Source organism: Balaenoptera acutorostrata, chromosome 15, assembly GCF_949987535.1.
Source record: "Balaenoptera acutorostrata chromosome 15, mBalAcu1.1, whole genome shotgun sequence".
In the NCBI taxonomy this organism is placed as follows: domain Eukaryota; kingdom Metazoa; phylum Chordata; class Mammalia; order Artiodactyla; family Balaenopteridae; genus Balaenoptera; species Balaenoptera acutorostrata.
The window spans coordinates 35537272-35552670 of NC_080078.1; the positions used below are offsets into that span (position 1 = coordinate 35537272).

General features: G+C 52.7%; 1 protein-coding gene across 2 annotated transcripts; it reads left to right on the plus strand.

The window, feature by feature from the left end:
- The first annotated feature begins 1960 nt into the window (after positions 1 to 1960).
- EEF2KMT (eukaryotic elongation factor 2 lysine methyltransferase) lies at positions 1961 to 15204 on the plus strand. Of its 2 annotated transcripts, none has more exons than XM_057529524.1 (8): positions 1961 to 2106; positions 4275 to 4337; positions 6232 to 6312; positions 6924 to 7025; positions 11419 to 11552; positions 11636 to 11931; positions 13092 to 13336; positions 15067 to 15204. In XM_057529524.1, the coding sequence occupies exons 1-8, from the start codon at positions 2011 to 2013 to the stop codon at positions 15151 to 15153; spliced, it is 1104 nt and encodes a 367-aa protein (XP_057385507.1). In that variant the 5' UTR covers positions 1961 to 2010; the 3' UTR covers positions 15154 to 15204. The 2 variants fall into 2 exon arrangements, with proteins under 2 accessions (XP_057385507.1, XP_057385508.1); XM_057529525.1 differs by having other exon boundaries at positions 13187 to 13336.
- Positions 15205 to 15399: the final 195 nt, after the last annotated feature.

Consider the following 15399-nt stretch of genomic DNA (forward strand, 5'->3'; position numbering starts at 1 on the left):
TCCATCACACCTGTAGCCTGCCTTCACCGCTCAAGCTCGCTTTAGTTTTTGCTATAAAAGACTGGCAGGTCCTCTAAGCCTAAACAATAAGATGTAGCCTAAACAATCAGATGGAGCCTAAGCAATAAGATGGAGCCTAAACAATAAGATGTTTGCCCAAGTTGTTTTCCAGGAACTTGGAATCAGCTCTCTCTAGTTCAAGCTGGTTAAGACTGGTTAGCACCACCGACCCTCCAACTGGGCATGCGCGAGTGTCCATTCGTTGACCTTTTGACGTCAGCCAAAAACCCCACCCTCAGAACCCGCTAACCATTTTCTGGACAAGCGTCCCATGAAGATGCCTGTAGCTCAGCTGCACCTGCGTGAAACGACCATTACCTCACATTTTTCCTATTTCCAATCACCTTACCCCACGCCCTCCCCGTCCTAGACGACCCTGCTTCTTTAGCCCATAAATACCCCAGCCCCTCAGCCACAGGGAAGCAGGTTTGAGATTTTTCTCGTCTTCTCACGTGGCTGCCTTGTGAATAACCCTTTCTCGGCTGCAAACGTCGGCGCCTCAGCGTCTGGCTTGCTGCGCCTCTGGCAAACAAACCTGTTGGGTAACACGGTGACCGCCGGTTGACCCTCCGAGCTGGTCCCGGTCAACCAGCGTCTCCTCACCCCACCCCGCCCTCAGAAGTACATTCTGCCCCCTGTTCCCACAACAGAAGCTGTTTCAAGAATGCAGCCTGGGGAATTCCCTGGCAGTCCCGTGGTTAGGGCTTGGCTCTTTCACTGCTGGGCCGTGAGTTCAATCCCTGGTGGGAGAACTAAGATCCTGCATGCCGCACAGCTCGGCCAAAAAGAAAGAAAAAAAAAAAATTCAGCCTTGAGAGCAGTGTTCTGTGGAGATACTGGACTGTGTACTGACTGGACTCCGTTAAGGCCTCGCTATAAACTGTTAAGCTTCTGGCAGGAGGGTGTGCAGAGGCAGGACGTCATTGAGGTCAATGAAATCGAGGGTAATCATTGTTAAATCCATCACACCTGTTGCCTGCCTTCACCGCTCAAGCTCGCTTTAGTTTTTGCTATAAAAGACTGGCAGGTCCTCTAAGCCTAAACAATCAGATGGAGCCTAAACAATAAGATGTTTGTCCAAGTTGTTTTCCAGGAACTTGGAATCAGCTGTCTCTAGTTCAAGCTGGTTAAGACTGGTTAGGACCACCGACGACCTATCTATTCACCTTGCGGTGCCCACGACATGCCTCGTAAGTTCCCTCACTTATTAAAACTGCCACCTACCAACCTGGAGGGACCTGCTGCTTTCTTCGGTCTCTCCTTGCCCCCGTGTACGCGGCAGTTTGCCAACCAACACCTTTGCCTCGGTGCCTTTTACCAAGGCGAGAAAAGTCTGCGAAAGCGTGAGCCCACCGGCCCACAGACCTGAGGAGACCCCCGCACCCGAGGCTGAGCTTGAGGGCGCAGTCCCAGAGGGGTCGGGGGAGGGCTAGGATTAAGCCCAAGGGACGACGCGTCTGCCCAGAGGGCCCCTGCCAAAATAGACCCTCGAGAAGGCGCTGGAACAGCGAGAATGGTTACCTGGCCCTTGGCCTGACTGGGAGCCTTCGCTGCCTCGCCCGGCGGAACCTGGCGCCAAACCCTGACCCCGCCCCACCGAAGCCCTGGCCCCGCCCCCTTCCGACCCTGGCCCCGCCTCCCGGGCCCCAAATCTGCCCCAGAGCCCGCTTTCAGGGCCCGCCTCCAATTTTCCCAAGTCCCGCCTCCCAGGACCCCTGCAACTCCTCGACCCACCCCCACCCACCCCCACCCCCGCCCACCTCCGCAAGCACCTCCGGCTGGCACCGCCTCCTGAACCCCGGCTCCCTCCCTAAGCCCCGCCTCCCAGGAACCGAGCGTCGCCTGGCCCCGCCCCAAGCCCCACCCCGGCTCCGCGCGTTGCCTCGGGCCGCCTCCCGGCGTAGCCCCGCTCCCCCCGTCTCTCGGGCAACGCAGCGGCCCCGCCCCGCTATGGCGCCTGAGGAGAGCGCTGAGGCTGCGCCCCTGCTGCGAAGTTTCGAGCGCCGCTTCCTGGCGGCGCGCGCCCTGCGCTCTTTCCCCTGGCAGGTGGGCGGTGGGGAGCGCGGAGGGCGGGTGGGGGGCGCCGGGGTCGCGGTGGGGCGGGGCTCCGGCCTCATACCCCTGCTCGCCCAGCCACGCGGCGGCCACTGCTCCCTCGCGGGTCCCGGCATCACGTCCGGTTCCCCGGGCATCGCTGGGGCCCGGGCGGGCTGGCGGCGGGGAGCAGGAGGTCCACCTAAGCACCCTTGGGCCCACCCTGCGCTCAGCCCCCAGCTCCCTCCTCCCCTGGGCCCTTACCGCCCTCCGCTGTTTCTGCAGACCGAGTCCCACGAATTGAAGGAATGCGGGGTTTCCTCCCAACTCCTTTTTTCGCTGGGTTTTTAGGGTCATGGACAGTTTGTGCCTTTTTTTAGCGAGTTATTATTCTGGCCATTGGGTAACAGCTGCTGCTGCTCATTTAAACAGCCCACGTCCTCTGGGCAGCGGGAGACCACGCTGCGTTGAACTCAGCGACCAGGTCACAGACCCCTCGGGCCTGGGTGTTCTCTTCTGTGTCAGCAGCATTGGACAAAGCCTTCTCAGAGGCAGCTGATGGAAGAGACAGGGAGGTACAAAACAGTCCAGGAAAGAGACGAAAGAGTTCACTTCCCTGCCCTGGGGACCTGCCGTTCACACAGAGGCGCATGGCCGAGGCAGCAGCTTCTTTCTGCCAAGGCCAGGGCTCTAATGACACTGCGTCCTTTATAATCCATAATTCAAGTGCGGTGAACTCACTGGGATGACTCAATTTGGACATGTATTCCTCCCCAGGTCTGCCCCATCTTAAGAGTGGAGGTTAGTCATTTGTGTTTCATTGACATAAACCATTTAGCATTCTGGGAGATCATTTCCCGTCAGAAAGGAATGTGTACATTTTTTAACCCCAAATTTAAACCTTCATGACAGCATCCATTGGGCCCAATTCATATCGACTATAATTGTGCACGAGTGAGTGCTTACTCTGCACCAGTCCCATGCTAAGTGCTCACTTAGGCTCACCCACAGCACCCATGTGGTGAGAACTATTCTTACCATTGGTTTGACTAGAAAAGAAGTTGAGAGCAGCATTGGAGCACTCAGACCTGGGAGACAGACAGCCTGCTTTGAATTCTGGCCCTGCCCCACCCCACACAAGCTGTGTGACCTTGGGCAAGTGACTTTGTCTCTCTGTGCCTTCATATTCTTATTAGTAAAATGGGTGTATAATGATGCTTAACCTCATAGGGCTTTTGTCAGTATTACATGAATATGTGTTAGCTAGTATTTTTTATTCTGTCAACAAATGTTTACAGAATGCCTTCCACAAGCCAGGCACCAGGATCAGCAGAATACAGACAAAGCCCTGATTAGATGGGAGAGCCAGAGAATAAACAAGTAAATGAATAAGCAAGAAAACACGGGGAGATGATGGTGGCTGGAAAGTCAATAAAACAGGGAAATGTATCAATTTAGGAGAGTCGGGAAGGCCTTCCAAGGAGGTGACATAGGAGCTGGGACCTGAACAGCGAAGCAGCCAACCTGCCATGGGAAGGTTTCAGGTTGCCCACCAGGTGTTAATGCTGTGCCTCCCCCTGTAATTCCAATTCAGCCACGGAGCTGGTCTGTGACCCAGGCAAGGCTAAGCTGCCAGGGCTAATGCAAACCAAGAGTCTGTCTTCTGATGTTCTTTCTCTGCCTCATCCAGGTGTAACCCGGGACTTCTCAAGGTCAGGCTTTCAGCTGCCTGTGCCTTCCACATCATTTGGCCCCAGTTCCCTGGGGAGAGATCACTTAGCATTTTGCCAACATGTCCCACTGCATGTTTTTTTTTTTTTTTTTTTTTTTTATTTATTTATTTACGGCTGTGTTGGGTCTTCATTTCTGTGTGAGGGCTTTCTCTAGTTGCGGCAAGTGGGGGCCACTCTTCATCGCGGTGCGCAGGCCTCTCACTATCGTGGCCTCTCCCGTTGCGGAGCACAGGCTCCAGACGCGCAGGCTCAGCAATTGTGGCTCACGGGCTTAGTCGCTCCGCGGCATGTGGGATCTTCCCAGACCAGGGCTCGAACCCGTGTCCCCTGCATTGGCAGGCAGATTCTCAACCACTGCGCCACCAGGGAAGCCCCCACTGCATGTTTAATGTTCCTGTGATAATGCCCTTGAGATTTCTTTCTCTTCCCCCCTCTCTCTTTGAATAGAGCCTAGAAGAGAAATTAAGGGACTCGTCAGGTTCTGGGCTGCTGCTGGATATTTTGCAGAAGGTAAGAATCACAGAATCACTGGAACGCATCAGTGGCCTGATTTGCCCATGAAGATGTAACGGGTGCACACGTATCCTTTAAAAAGAAAGACGCTGCATCTGGGTGTGAGCACCTCAGACAGCTCCGGCTCTTTTGTTTTCTTAGATAAAGACATCAGAATATACAACAAGCTGCATGAGAGGAGGGAATCTGAGGGATGTTTTTTTAAACCATCTGCAAAGAAAGTGGAGATGACAGCTGTAGGAACATCCTCTAGCATTTGCTAGCTGCTCAGAGACTTTTTTTCTTTACGTTTAAGGGGAAAAGAAGCAGGCAAGTCTTGCCCACCCGTGTGTCTTTTCTAGTTGTGGATGGGCCCCTGCTTTTTGTAGGTGGGGTTTGGACTCTAAGGTGCATCTGGGTGCGGGTAGAGGAAGGACCACCACTCTGCCTGGCCTGTCCCACTCTGCCTGCCCCTGGCCATGTGGGTCAGGTGTACATCACACTGCATCCGGGCTCTCTACCCTTTTAAGGGTCATGAATCCTTCTGAAAACCCAAAGGTGTGGACACTACCCCAAGGAAAAAATGCTCCAGAAGAGTACATTTTGTGTACAAATGCATGGGAGTCATACACACCCCTCCAACCACTGGTCCTGTCCAAAGAGCCCAGGGTCAGAATTCCTGTCTGGAGGGTGAACCAAGAGTATCCATCTGACCACCGTGTCGAGAAGATGCAGCCAAGCTAGGGAAGATTCCCAGGAGATCCAGCAGTTCAGGACTGCGAGCTCAGACCTCTCTGAGGCCGTTGTCATGCAGTCTGCTCTGATTTTTCACCCCAAGGTTAAAACCTAACACCCGCCAAGCCCCTGAAGAGTTGTGTGGGCATTTTGTTGCCCTTGAGTAAAATCACGTCCCTCCAGTCAGCAGGTCCCATGTGACACAGCCCCTACTCTCACTGTTCCCGTCCCCTGCCCTCCCTCCCAAAATGCCAGGTGGGGGCCTGCACAAGTACCCAGCTGCCTGGAACTCGTTCCCCTGCTCTCTGCTTCTCTCGGCTTCAGCCGAAGTGTTGCCCTCAGAGCCCCCATCCCTCTCCACTGCATCCCAGGCAGAGCCCCCACCTTCCTCTCTCCTGGCCAGCGCAGCACTCCACCCGGGGGTGTGCGCTCCAGGAGGGCAGGTGCTGAATCTGCCTTGTCATACCACTTGGAGCTCTCACCCCTTCTATGGAGCCAGACGGTCCCACATTTGTCCTCACTACAAACTCTAGTTCCTGCTGGCTGCTCTGGGAAGGGGCATGTCTTAGTCCTGCTATAACAGAACCCCACAGACTGGGTGGCTTGTGAACAACAGGAATTTATGTCTCACAGTTCTGGAGGCTGTGAAGTCCAAGATCAAGGTGCCAGGAGATTCAGTGTCCTATGTGGGCCCACTTCCTGGTCCAAAGACGCTGTCTTCTTGGCTGTGTCCTCAGATGACAGAAGGGGCAAGGGAGCTCTCTGGGGTCTCTTTTATAAGGACACTAATCCCATTTATGGGGGCTTTACCCTCATAACCTAATCACACCCCAAAGGCCCCACCTCCTGATATCATCTCAGTGGGTGTTAGAGTCAACATGTGAATGTAGGGTGGACACAAATATTCAGTCTACAGCAGGGTGTTAGCTTGAGTCCATACGCCCTATGTTCCTGCCCAGAAAGGGCATTAGAAAACCTGCCATGGTCTGTGCCACTGTAGTGGAGAAATATTTTTAGGAAAGGGCTTATATATTAAACTCTTTCAGATGCATAAGGGTCACCCAGGGCCAGAATTCCAGGAATCGGATAACTGGGGTTTGCCCTGTATTCCCTTGAAGTGCATGGGAGACTTAAGGCGGAGTCTCTCCAGCAACCCACACTGTGTTCCTCGTCACAGACCGTGAAGCATCCTCTGTGCGTGAAGCATCCACCGTCAGTGAAGTATGCCTGGAGCTTTCTCTCAGAGCTCATCAGAAAGGTCAGTGATGGGCACTGTCCATCTGGTAACCAGGCAGCATCTAGGACTTGGCTGGCTTTCCAAACGTGGGCTTTGCCTGTTGGAGCTCAGATCCATCCCATACTCTTTGCCTGCTCTACAGATCCCCATATAGCAGGGGGCTCCCTGGGCAACTGCTCCCAGCTGGGTTCCACCAATGAGAAGCCATGGAGGGGGGGAGGAAAGGAGGGGCCAGGGAACTTCCTCTGTGCTTTGAGGGGTCTCCAGCAGTGGTTGCATCTCCTCTGTGGTCCTGGTCCCCCATGGAACCTTCCCACTCCAACCAGGAGCCCCTGAGTGTGAGAAATGCCACCTTCTCCCACTGTGCTGCCAGCTCTCACATATCCCATTTCTCCTGCCCTGCACTACACCTCACCCTCATCCTCTCTACACCTCTCTTTGAGGTCCCCCAGGTCCCCCCACCAAGTGATCTGTATTAAGTCAATCACATCCCAAGTCTTCCCTCCAAATTTGGTGAAAATCCTCCAGCCATTTTTACAAGTCATAGTAAAAGCAAGCAGGTGGAACCTTGGTTTGATTCACGAGGGTCAACTTAATCCTCTTGCTGAAGCTCTCGCCCTGCCCGCCCCCAGCACGAAGCTATCCACACGGAGCCTTTGGACGAGCTGTACGAGGCGTTGGCGGAGATCCTGATGGCCGAGGAGCCCACCCGGTGCCACCGGAGCTACCTGCTGGTAGGAGACATGCGCCCTCCTCCACACACACAGTTGATTCAGGCTCCAGTCAGCCTCATGTGGCTTCAATCCTGACGCCTCAGCTCTGCAGTCTTACACGAGGTCAGTTAACCTTCCTGAGCCTCGGTTTCCCCACCTGTAAACCAAGCACTTCAACAAATAACACCTGTCTTATGGGGTGACTGGCGTTAAATTAGGTAACACACATGAATTGCACAGCAGCGACCTGGCACTCAGACCTCAATAAATATTTGATGGATGGATGTTACAGGACAGCAGTCTCTCCCCGCTGTCCACTGCCACCATCACCAGGCTGACCTGGTGCTTGGCCTTCTCACTGGTCACCTGGCTTCTTACCCCACAGAAGTCCATTCTACACACAACAGTTTTTGTTTTCTTTCTTCTTTAACCTTTTATTGTAAAACAAAGATACAGAAAACCATGCAAAAGAATTAGATTATCGAATTGTCGCAAGGCGGCCACCATGGTAACTACCAATCTAGCTAAGGACTTTGGCAGCCAGCCCACAAAGCCCTCATTTAACCCACCCCAGCCCTCCCTCTCTTCAGAGTAATCACTCTGAGGTCATACCACTGCCATGTGCACCTCTGGACATAGTCTTGCCCATTAACTAGGTCTGGCTCAAAATTTCCCTTCATCCGCAGGTCCCCCCAGCTCCTTCTCTTCCTGGCGGTTTGGCCTGGACAGCTTTCCACAGGCTGGCTTTTGGTCGCACACACGTGGTGCTGTTCAGCTTGTTCCTCTGTCCTCTGTTCCCGAAAAATTGGCGGCTGGATTCACAGGTTCACTCGGACTCTTGTCTGTTTGACCCCTTTGGCAAGAAAACCGCCTGGGTCCTAGAAGGCACATCATCTATTTTTTATCCTCTTCATGGTAGCACTTGTGGGTGCTTAAAGCTTAGACTCATTAATTCATTGAAGGATGCAAAAAGGTGATTTTTCTTATTTATTTATTTATTTATTTCTGGCTGTGTTGGGTCTTCGTTGCTGCGCACGGGCTTTTCTCTAGTTGCAGTGAGCGGGGGCTACTCTTCATTGCGGTGCGCAGGCTTCTCATTGCGGTGGCTTCTCTTGTTGCGGAGCACGGGCTCTAGGCACACGGGCTCAGTAGTTGTGGCACACAGTCTCAGTTGCTCCATGGCATGTGGGATCTTCCCGGACCAGGGCTGGAACCCGTGTCCCCTGCATTGGCAGGCAGATTCCTAACCACTGCGCAACCAGGGAAGTCCCGGTGATTTTTCTATCATTTTGTTTTCATTCATTAGCTGGAGAAATTTTATAAGGAAATGCCTCCTTTCATTCGTATTTGGTTACCTACTGGTACAGCTGGTACAGGAAAGGCAGAATACAGACTTCTTTCCTTTTCAAGATAGTGAATTGGTTTCCTGTCATTCCCAGTAGGGGTTCAAACCATTGCAAATCGCATCGTTACTGAAGCTCAAAATGTGCTATTTTGAGTCACTTCAAATAGGCTTCTTTTTTTTTTTAAGTAATTTTATTTTATTTATTTTTGGCTGTATTGGGTCTTCACTGCTGCGCATGGGCTTTCTGTAGTTGCGGCGAGCAGGGGCTACTCTTCGTTGCGGTGCGCAGGCTTCTCATTTCAGTGGCTTCTCTTGTTGTGGAGAACGGGCTCTAGGCGCACAGGCTTCAGTAGTTGTGGCACGCGGGCTCCGTAGCTGTGGCCTGCGGGCTCTAGAGCACAGGCTCAGTAGTTGTGGCACACTTGCTTAGTTGCTCCGCAGCATGTGGGATCTTCCCAGACCACGGCTCAAACCCGTATCCCCTGCACTGGCAGGCAGATTCTTAACCATTGCGCCACCAGGGAAGTCCCCTCAAATAGGCTTCTGAGTCCTTTGACATCACCTCATAGTTTTCTTACTTTAGTTTATGTCAAGCTTTTCCAGACTCATCTTGTATGTTTCCTGCCCCAGACCTGGAATCAGCCATGTCTTCAAGAAGCCCTAGTTTCTTTTAGTGGGAAATGATATTTAGAGACCACAGTCTGGGCATTAGGGATGATCATTGCTGCTGTCTAGGCCTTTCCGTGGACAGAGCTAGGATATGGGTGGAGATACATATCCATACTTCTTAAGAGAAAATACCTCATGAGTCCATATTGATGTTTCTGATTCAGGATCAGAAGGGTTTTCACTCAGCCTCTTCTGCATTGGATCCCTATCTCCTTTCTTCTGCTCTGGAAATTTTGGTTCTCAAGAGCATGGGCATGATGTTAGGATATCCCCCAACTGCCTTTGGCTTATCCCATATTATTCGTGCATGCAGCGATCTCAGAACAACAGCACTAATCCCTCACACCAACTGTGGTTACTGAAAACAGCATAAATTTTTATATGTGTCATCCTCATTCTCCCTACATAGTCATCATAGAGCCGTTACATAGTATTACCACAAACTCAGCAGCTCAAAGCAACATAAATGTACTATCTTCCAGTTCTGTAGGTCAGAAGTCTGCTGGGCTCAGCTGCTTTCTCTTCTTTGAGTCTCACAGAGCTAAAATCAGGGTGTCTCTAGGACTGGGCCCCAGGGGAGGACCATTCCAGGCCCTTCAGGTCGTTGGCACAACTACGTTTTCTGCGGCTGCAGGAATGAGATTCCATTTCCTTCCTGGCTCTTCGCCCAGGGTTGTTCTCAGCTTCTAGGAGTCACCCTGTCCCCCTGACTCATGGCCCCTTGATTCCAAAGCCAGCAACCACTTCAAATCCCTCCTGCCTCTTTTTCTTCTGCATCTCCCAGACATCAGCCCTGATGATTAAATCAGGCCCACCTGGATAATCCAGGATTATTTCCCCATGTCACGTTCTGTAACCTTAAATGCATCTTCAGAGTCCCTTTGCCAAGAAGCAGAGCACAATCACAGGGTCCTCCTGGGATACAGGCAGAAACATTAGCGACCTCGTGCACATACTGTAGTCTCTTACTTTTCAGTCTCTGTATTGGTCCGTATATTGATGTCTCTGTAGTCATTTTGGTTGTCTCAAGTTCATTTTCTAGGAGGTTCTTTAAGAAGGGCTCGTTGGATGGACCTTCCCGGACTTCTTGCATGTTGATAACAGATTGAGCCATTTTTACTTGAATCTTGACTCACACCTTCTCTCCCTGAGTCTCTTAAATATATTTCTCCACTTTCTTTGGCATAAAGCATCATTGTGCAAAAGCCTGAGGATAATTTAATTTTCTTTCCCTTTTATGTCACATGCCCTTTTCTCTTAGATAGCCAAAGCATTTTTTTTCTTTAAAGTCCAGTAATTCTATTAGACTACGTCTCGAGGTTGTGATCATTCTGGGTCAGTGACCTCGGGTGTAGTGTATACTCTTTCAGTATTCATTTCAAATCTGTTTGTTTTCTCAGGAATGCTTTCTTGAATTATAATTTTTAGTATTTGTTCTTTGCTTTCGTTTCATTAAAAGTCCCTAAAAATTTGTGGCTTAAACAACAGAAATTTATCATCTCACAGTTCTGGAAGCTATAAATGCAAAATCAAGGTGTCGACAGAGTTGGTCCTTTCTGAGGCTGCGAGGAAATGTGCTCCGGGCCTCTCTCCTCAGCCTGCAGATGGCCGTCTTCTCCCCGCATGTGTGTCCTAATGTCCTCTTCTTATAAGGACACAGTCAGATTGGATTAGGGTTCCCTTATGTCCTTATTTTAACTTGATTCCCTCTATAAAGACCCCATCCTCAGGAATTCCCTGGCGGTCCAATGGTTAGGACTCCGTGCTTTCACTGCCAAAGGCAGGGGTTCAATCCCTGGTCTGGGAACTAAGATCCCGCAAGCTGCACGGTGCAGCCAAAAAAAGAGGAAAAAAAGACCTCATCTCCAAAAAAGGTCACATTTTGAGTTGCTGGGGCTTAGGACTTCAGCATATGAATTTTGGGGGGAAACGATTGAAACCATGACAATCTCTTAATTTATTTTTGATTTTTAAAATTTCGCTCCTTTTCACTTCCTGTTTCTCTTTAAGGTTTATCTGTTTTTATGTTTTGGTTTGTTGTTATGCTCATGCTTTTTTGAGTAGCCTTTATTTCTGAAATGATGTTTTCTGTTATTGTCACACATTTCTAAGTGTTTCTAGTAGCCATTCAGGCCTTGCCCCGGGGCCCTCACACCCCCATTACCGGAGCAGGCAGGTTCCCTCCTAGGCGGGCTCTGGGGTCACTGTCCTCGGGTCCACCACATGCCCTGTTGCTTCCCTCTTCTGTCTCCACTGACACGTTGAGCTCACGAGGGTTGTGTCACCTGCTCAGAACCCGCCAGTGGCTCCCCATCACATTTAGACTCAAATCCTAATTCCTTATGTGATCCATGCCTGCCCTGGTTGCTGGATTAATTCTCTCTCCCTGTTTCTGCCTAGCCCTCCGGGGACTCTGTCACGCTCTCCGAGAGCACGGCCATTATTTCCCACGGCACCACGGGCCTGGTCACGTGGAACGCTGCGCTCTACCTGGCGGAGTGGGCCATGGAGAACCCAGCGGGCTTTGCTCACAGGTGACCTGGGGGTGCAGGGCTGGGCACCAGGGAGGTTTGCCACAGGGGCATCACAGACACAGCCTCTTCTCCCCGTCATGCAGGACTGTCTTAGAGCTTGGCAGTGGAGCCGGCCTCACGGGCCTGGCCATTTGCAAGATGTGCCGGCCCAGAGCATACGTCTTCAGCGACTGTCACAGCCATGTCCTCGAGCAGCTCCAAGGGAACGTCCTTCTCAACGGCCTGTCATTGGAGCCAAATGTCACCGCCCTGGCCCAGCACCCAGGACACGACACCGCCGATGCAGAGAGCCCCCGGGTGACAGTGGCCCAGGTGGACTGGGACGTTGTGACGGCCCCTCAGCTTGCTGCCTTCCAGCCGGACATCGTCATTGCCGCAGGTACCGCCCAGCTCAGGCCACTGGAGTGTGGCCTCCCTGAAGCTCCACCTGGCTTTCAGTGCTGGGAAGGGGACGGTGAGCGCTGCCTGGTGGGAGGAATGATGGGATTTGGGTCGTGTGGGCCTCCAGGGTGACATCAAAGCACAGAGCGTGCCTCTTGGGTGCCCTAAAGCCACAGCCCTCCCATTTGAGACAGTGGCTACGCCTACTGCCACGCTAATGGTCCATCCTATAAAGGAACCAGCTCTTCCCAGCAAGGCCTGCGATGAACAGAACCGGCCCCAGGGCGCCAGACTAGGGTGACCAGTCTTAGCCAGGCCCCAACCCAGCGGACAGACTTCACGTCCCTCTCCAGCAGCCTGAGGGAGGCCTCTCAGTTGCCATCCAGAACCTAAATGAATAGGCCAGAGCAGCCCCACAAAGCAAGGGAGCCGAGCTGGCCCCACCTACACCCCGTCTTCAGATGGGGGCAGAAGTGGCCACAGCAGCCTTCCTTTCAGGACCACAAAGAACGGCATGATCCTGATTCCTCTGCGTGCCCTGGGCCAGGCCGAGGGTCGGGGAAGGAGCTCTGGGTGCCCCCACCTCTGTCAGCACCTGCTTCCTTCTCTGTGCACACTTGTGTGTCCCTGAGGCCGAGGGCTCTGCCTGTGTATCTCTGTCCTAGGTCCTCAAAACGAGTCCCACAAGGAGGGACCACCCACTCTGGTGCAAGGATGGGACCCTTGAGGGAAGGGGCATACGGTGTGGGCACCAACGGGCCCGTTGCCCTCCACGGCGCTCAGCCAGCCCCATCTGGCCGCTGGTACTGTGCTCTGGCCTGGCCATGGCCCTGAGACCCAGGCCCAGAGCGGCTGGAGCACAGAGGCTAAGCAGCTCACCCCTGCAGGCCCGGCTGGTGGGCGGGAGGGGGCTTGTCCCCCACAGGAAGGAAACGAGAAGTCGGAGGCAGTCAGAGTTTGCTTCATTAAGCATCTTCTAAACAGGCCATAGGCAGAGAATTGATTTTTTCTTTTAAAGGAACACCAGTGAGTCCTGGATATTTTTCACGTGTTGCAGTGTCTTTCAGCAGCTTTTTTTCTCTGCTAAGGGTTTTTTTTTACCCCCGTAATTTTCTTACCGTCCAACAGCACGAACCTAATAGAACTGCTGCTTTCCAGGCCTTCACCCTGCTGCCCATGTTGGCACAACCCAGAGGCCTCCATCCTGGGGTCCTGGAGGAGCCCCTTCCAGTAACCTGGGGTTTTCATCGCAGATGTGCTGTATTGCCCAGAAACTGTCCTCTCCCTGGTTGGGGTCCTGCAGAAGCTCTCTGCCTGCCAGAAGGACCAGCGGGCTCCTGACGCCTACGTTGCCTTCACCATCCGCAACCCGGAGACGTGTCAGCTGTTCACCAGGGAGTTGGGTGAGCCCCGGGCCCCTGGCCGGGCTGCTGACTCTGAGGGGCTGCCACCCAGGCCTGCAGGGCCACTGCACTGGCCACACACAGGACTCCAGGAAGGCAGAAATCAGGAAAGTAAAAGAATGGGGCCCTGGAGACAAGCCAGGAAGCCCCAGACCACAATGTGCTGAGCCAACGACCCCCCACCCTCCGCCCAGGAGGTCAGCAGAGGAGCCAGGGCCAGGGAGTTGGTGCTCTGGGGAGGAGACGGCTGACGCGGTGATCTCAGAAGTCTGAGACCAGCAGTCCTACTGTGTGTTTAGGGCAGGTTTTGATAGGCTTCAGGCCTCAGTTTTCTTGCCTGTAAAACGGAAAGGATGGTGGATGCCAGCTGGTATCAGGGTAGATGAGTTCTGGCCACACAGCAGTCAGGTGCAGGCTCTGGAGGTGGGTCCCAGGTGGAGCTGGGCCACCCCTCTCCAGGTCCTCATTCATTGCACAGCAGAAACATCCACCTCAGAGGTGGAACAGGGCTGGCACGAAGGGTGTGCTCGGGAAAACGGCAGCTGCTGTTACTAGATCAAGCGCACAGTAAATGGAAGAGTGAGGGATGCTTTAGAGAAGGGGGTGGGGTCTGCCTGAGTTGGCACTGCTGCAGGCAGGCACTGTTCTCAGACCTGACCCGCGTCAGCCCCTCTAGCACCTGGGGCGGGGGGGGCGGGGTGCTGCCATCCTCTGTCTCACCCGTGAAAACACCAGGGTGCAGGCCAGCTGAGTAATCACCCAGACACCCATGGACTGAAGCCAGGCAGCCGGCTCCCACTCTCCATCCCCCCACCCCATGACCCCCACCCTGCAATCCCCACCACGAGCCAGGCCTGATCAGGGTTTCCTACACATGACCGGGCAGCAGTGCAGAGCCCTACGCTTGCCCCAAACCCCCACCCCCCAAGCAAAGCTCTCCCACAGCTGCCTCTGCCAACAGAGAGGACCAGCGCCCACCCCTGTACAGCGTGTCCCGCTGACTGACGGGGTGTTCGGCCTCAAAAAATAACGAAGTCCTTCTTCAGATGCTTATGTGAAAAAATATCCACGCTGTATTTTAAGAAAGCTGAGTGCTAAACAGCATACACAGTATAAACTCATTTTTTTAAGCTCATTTTTATTAAAAAAAAATAATTATGTTAATACACATATGGGGAAACTCCATACACACCAATTAACATTATTATTAACATGTTACACCTAGATGGCAGTATCATGACACTTACACACTGTATGTCTAGTATTTCATTCTTATAAATACTAATTTTTCATTCCTAAAAAACTGATGACAAGACAGTTCTTGCCAGGGGCTCATCAGACATCTGTGCTTACACAGAGGACGTGAGCCCCTCTGATGCAGGTCCAGCCTCTGAAGGCACCAGGCTGAGCAGTCAGGCAGACGTGGGTTCAAACCTCAGCTCCTACTGAGCTGTGCCCGGTAACGGGATGGAGGACCCAGGTGGGGCCATGACTTTCCAGGAATGCACACGGCCCAGTGGGCAGATGCGGCAAACCTGGCTGCTGTGAGCTGCTTACAAATGGGATTCCTGGTCCCACCCCTGGAGGCTGATTCCAGGTGTCTGGATGGGGCCTGGAAATCTGTAGTCTGTACTCCCCCCACCCCCAGGCCTGTCCCAAAGCCCCACACTGATAGGGTGGTGTCCCATCCCCAAACCCCACATCCTGAGACGCATATGTTCTGTCTCCAGGCCGGGCTGGGATCCCGTGGGAAGAAGTGCCTCGTCACGACCAGAAACTGTTTCCCTACGAAGAGCACTCAGAGATGGCAATTCTGAAACTAATGCTGTAGATTTAAAAATGGTTTTGAAGAATAATGTGAAAATTAAATCACTGTCCTGGAAAGAATCTGATAAAACTTCCACTGGACTTGAATGTTTGAAGAATGTTAAGTTCTGAATCGGGAACCACAAACTGTTGTAATAAAATATAAACTGTTCAAGCGTGTAGGTACCCCTCTCTGCCAGCTGGCTTAGTTCTTAAGAAAATCACCATAAATCAGAAATGAAATTTTTGGCTCAGAG

Coding starts and splice junctions, on each gene's coding strand:
- EEF2KMT (XM_057529524.1), top strand. CDS start 2,011: ATGGCGCCTGAGGAGAGCGCTGAGGCTGCGCCCCTGCTGCGAAGTTTC. Junction 7,026..11,418: donor GCCACCGGAGCTACCTGCTG/GTAGGAGACATG, acceptor GTTTCTGCCTAG/CCCTCCGGGGACTCTGTCAC. Junction 11,932..13,091: donor GGACATCGTCATTGCCGCAG/GTACCGCCCAGC, acceptor GCTGCTTTCCAG/GCCTTCACCCTGCTGCCCAT.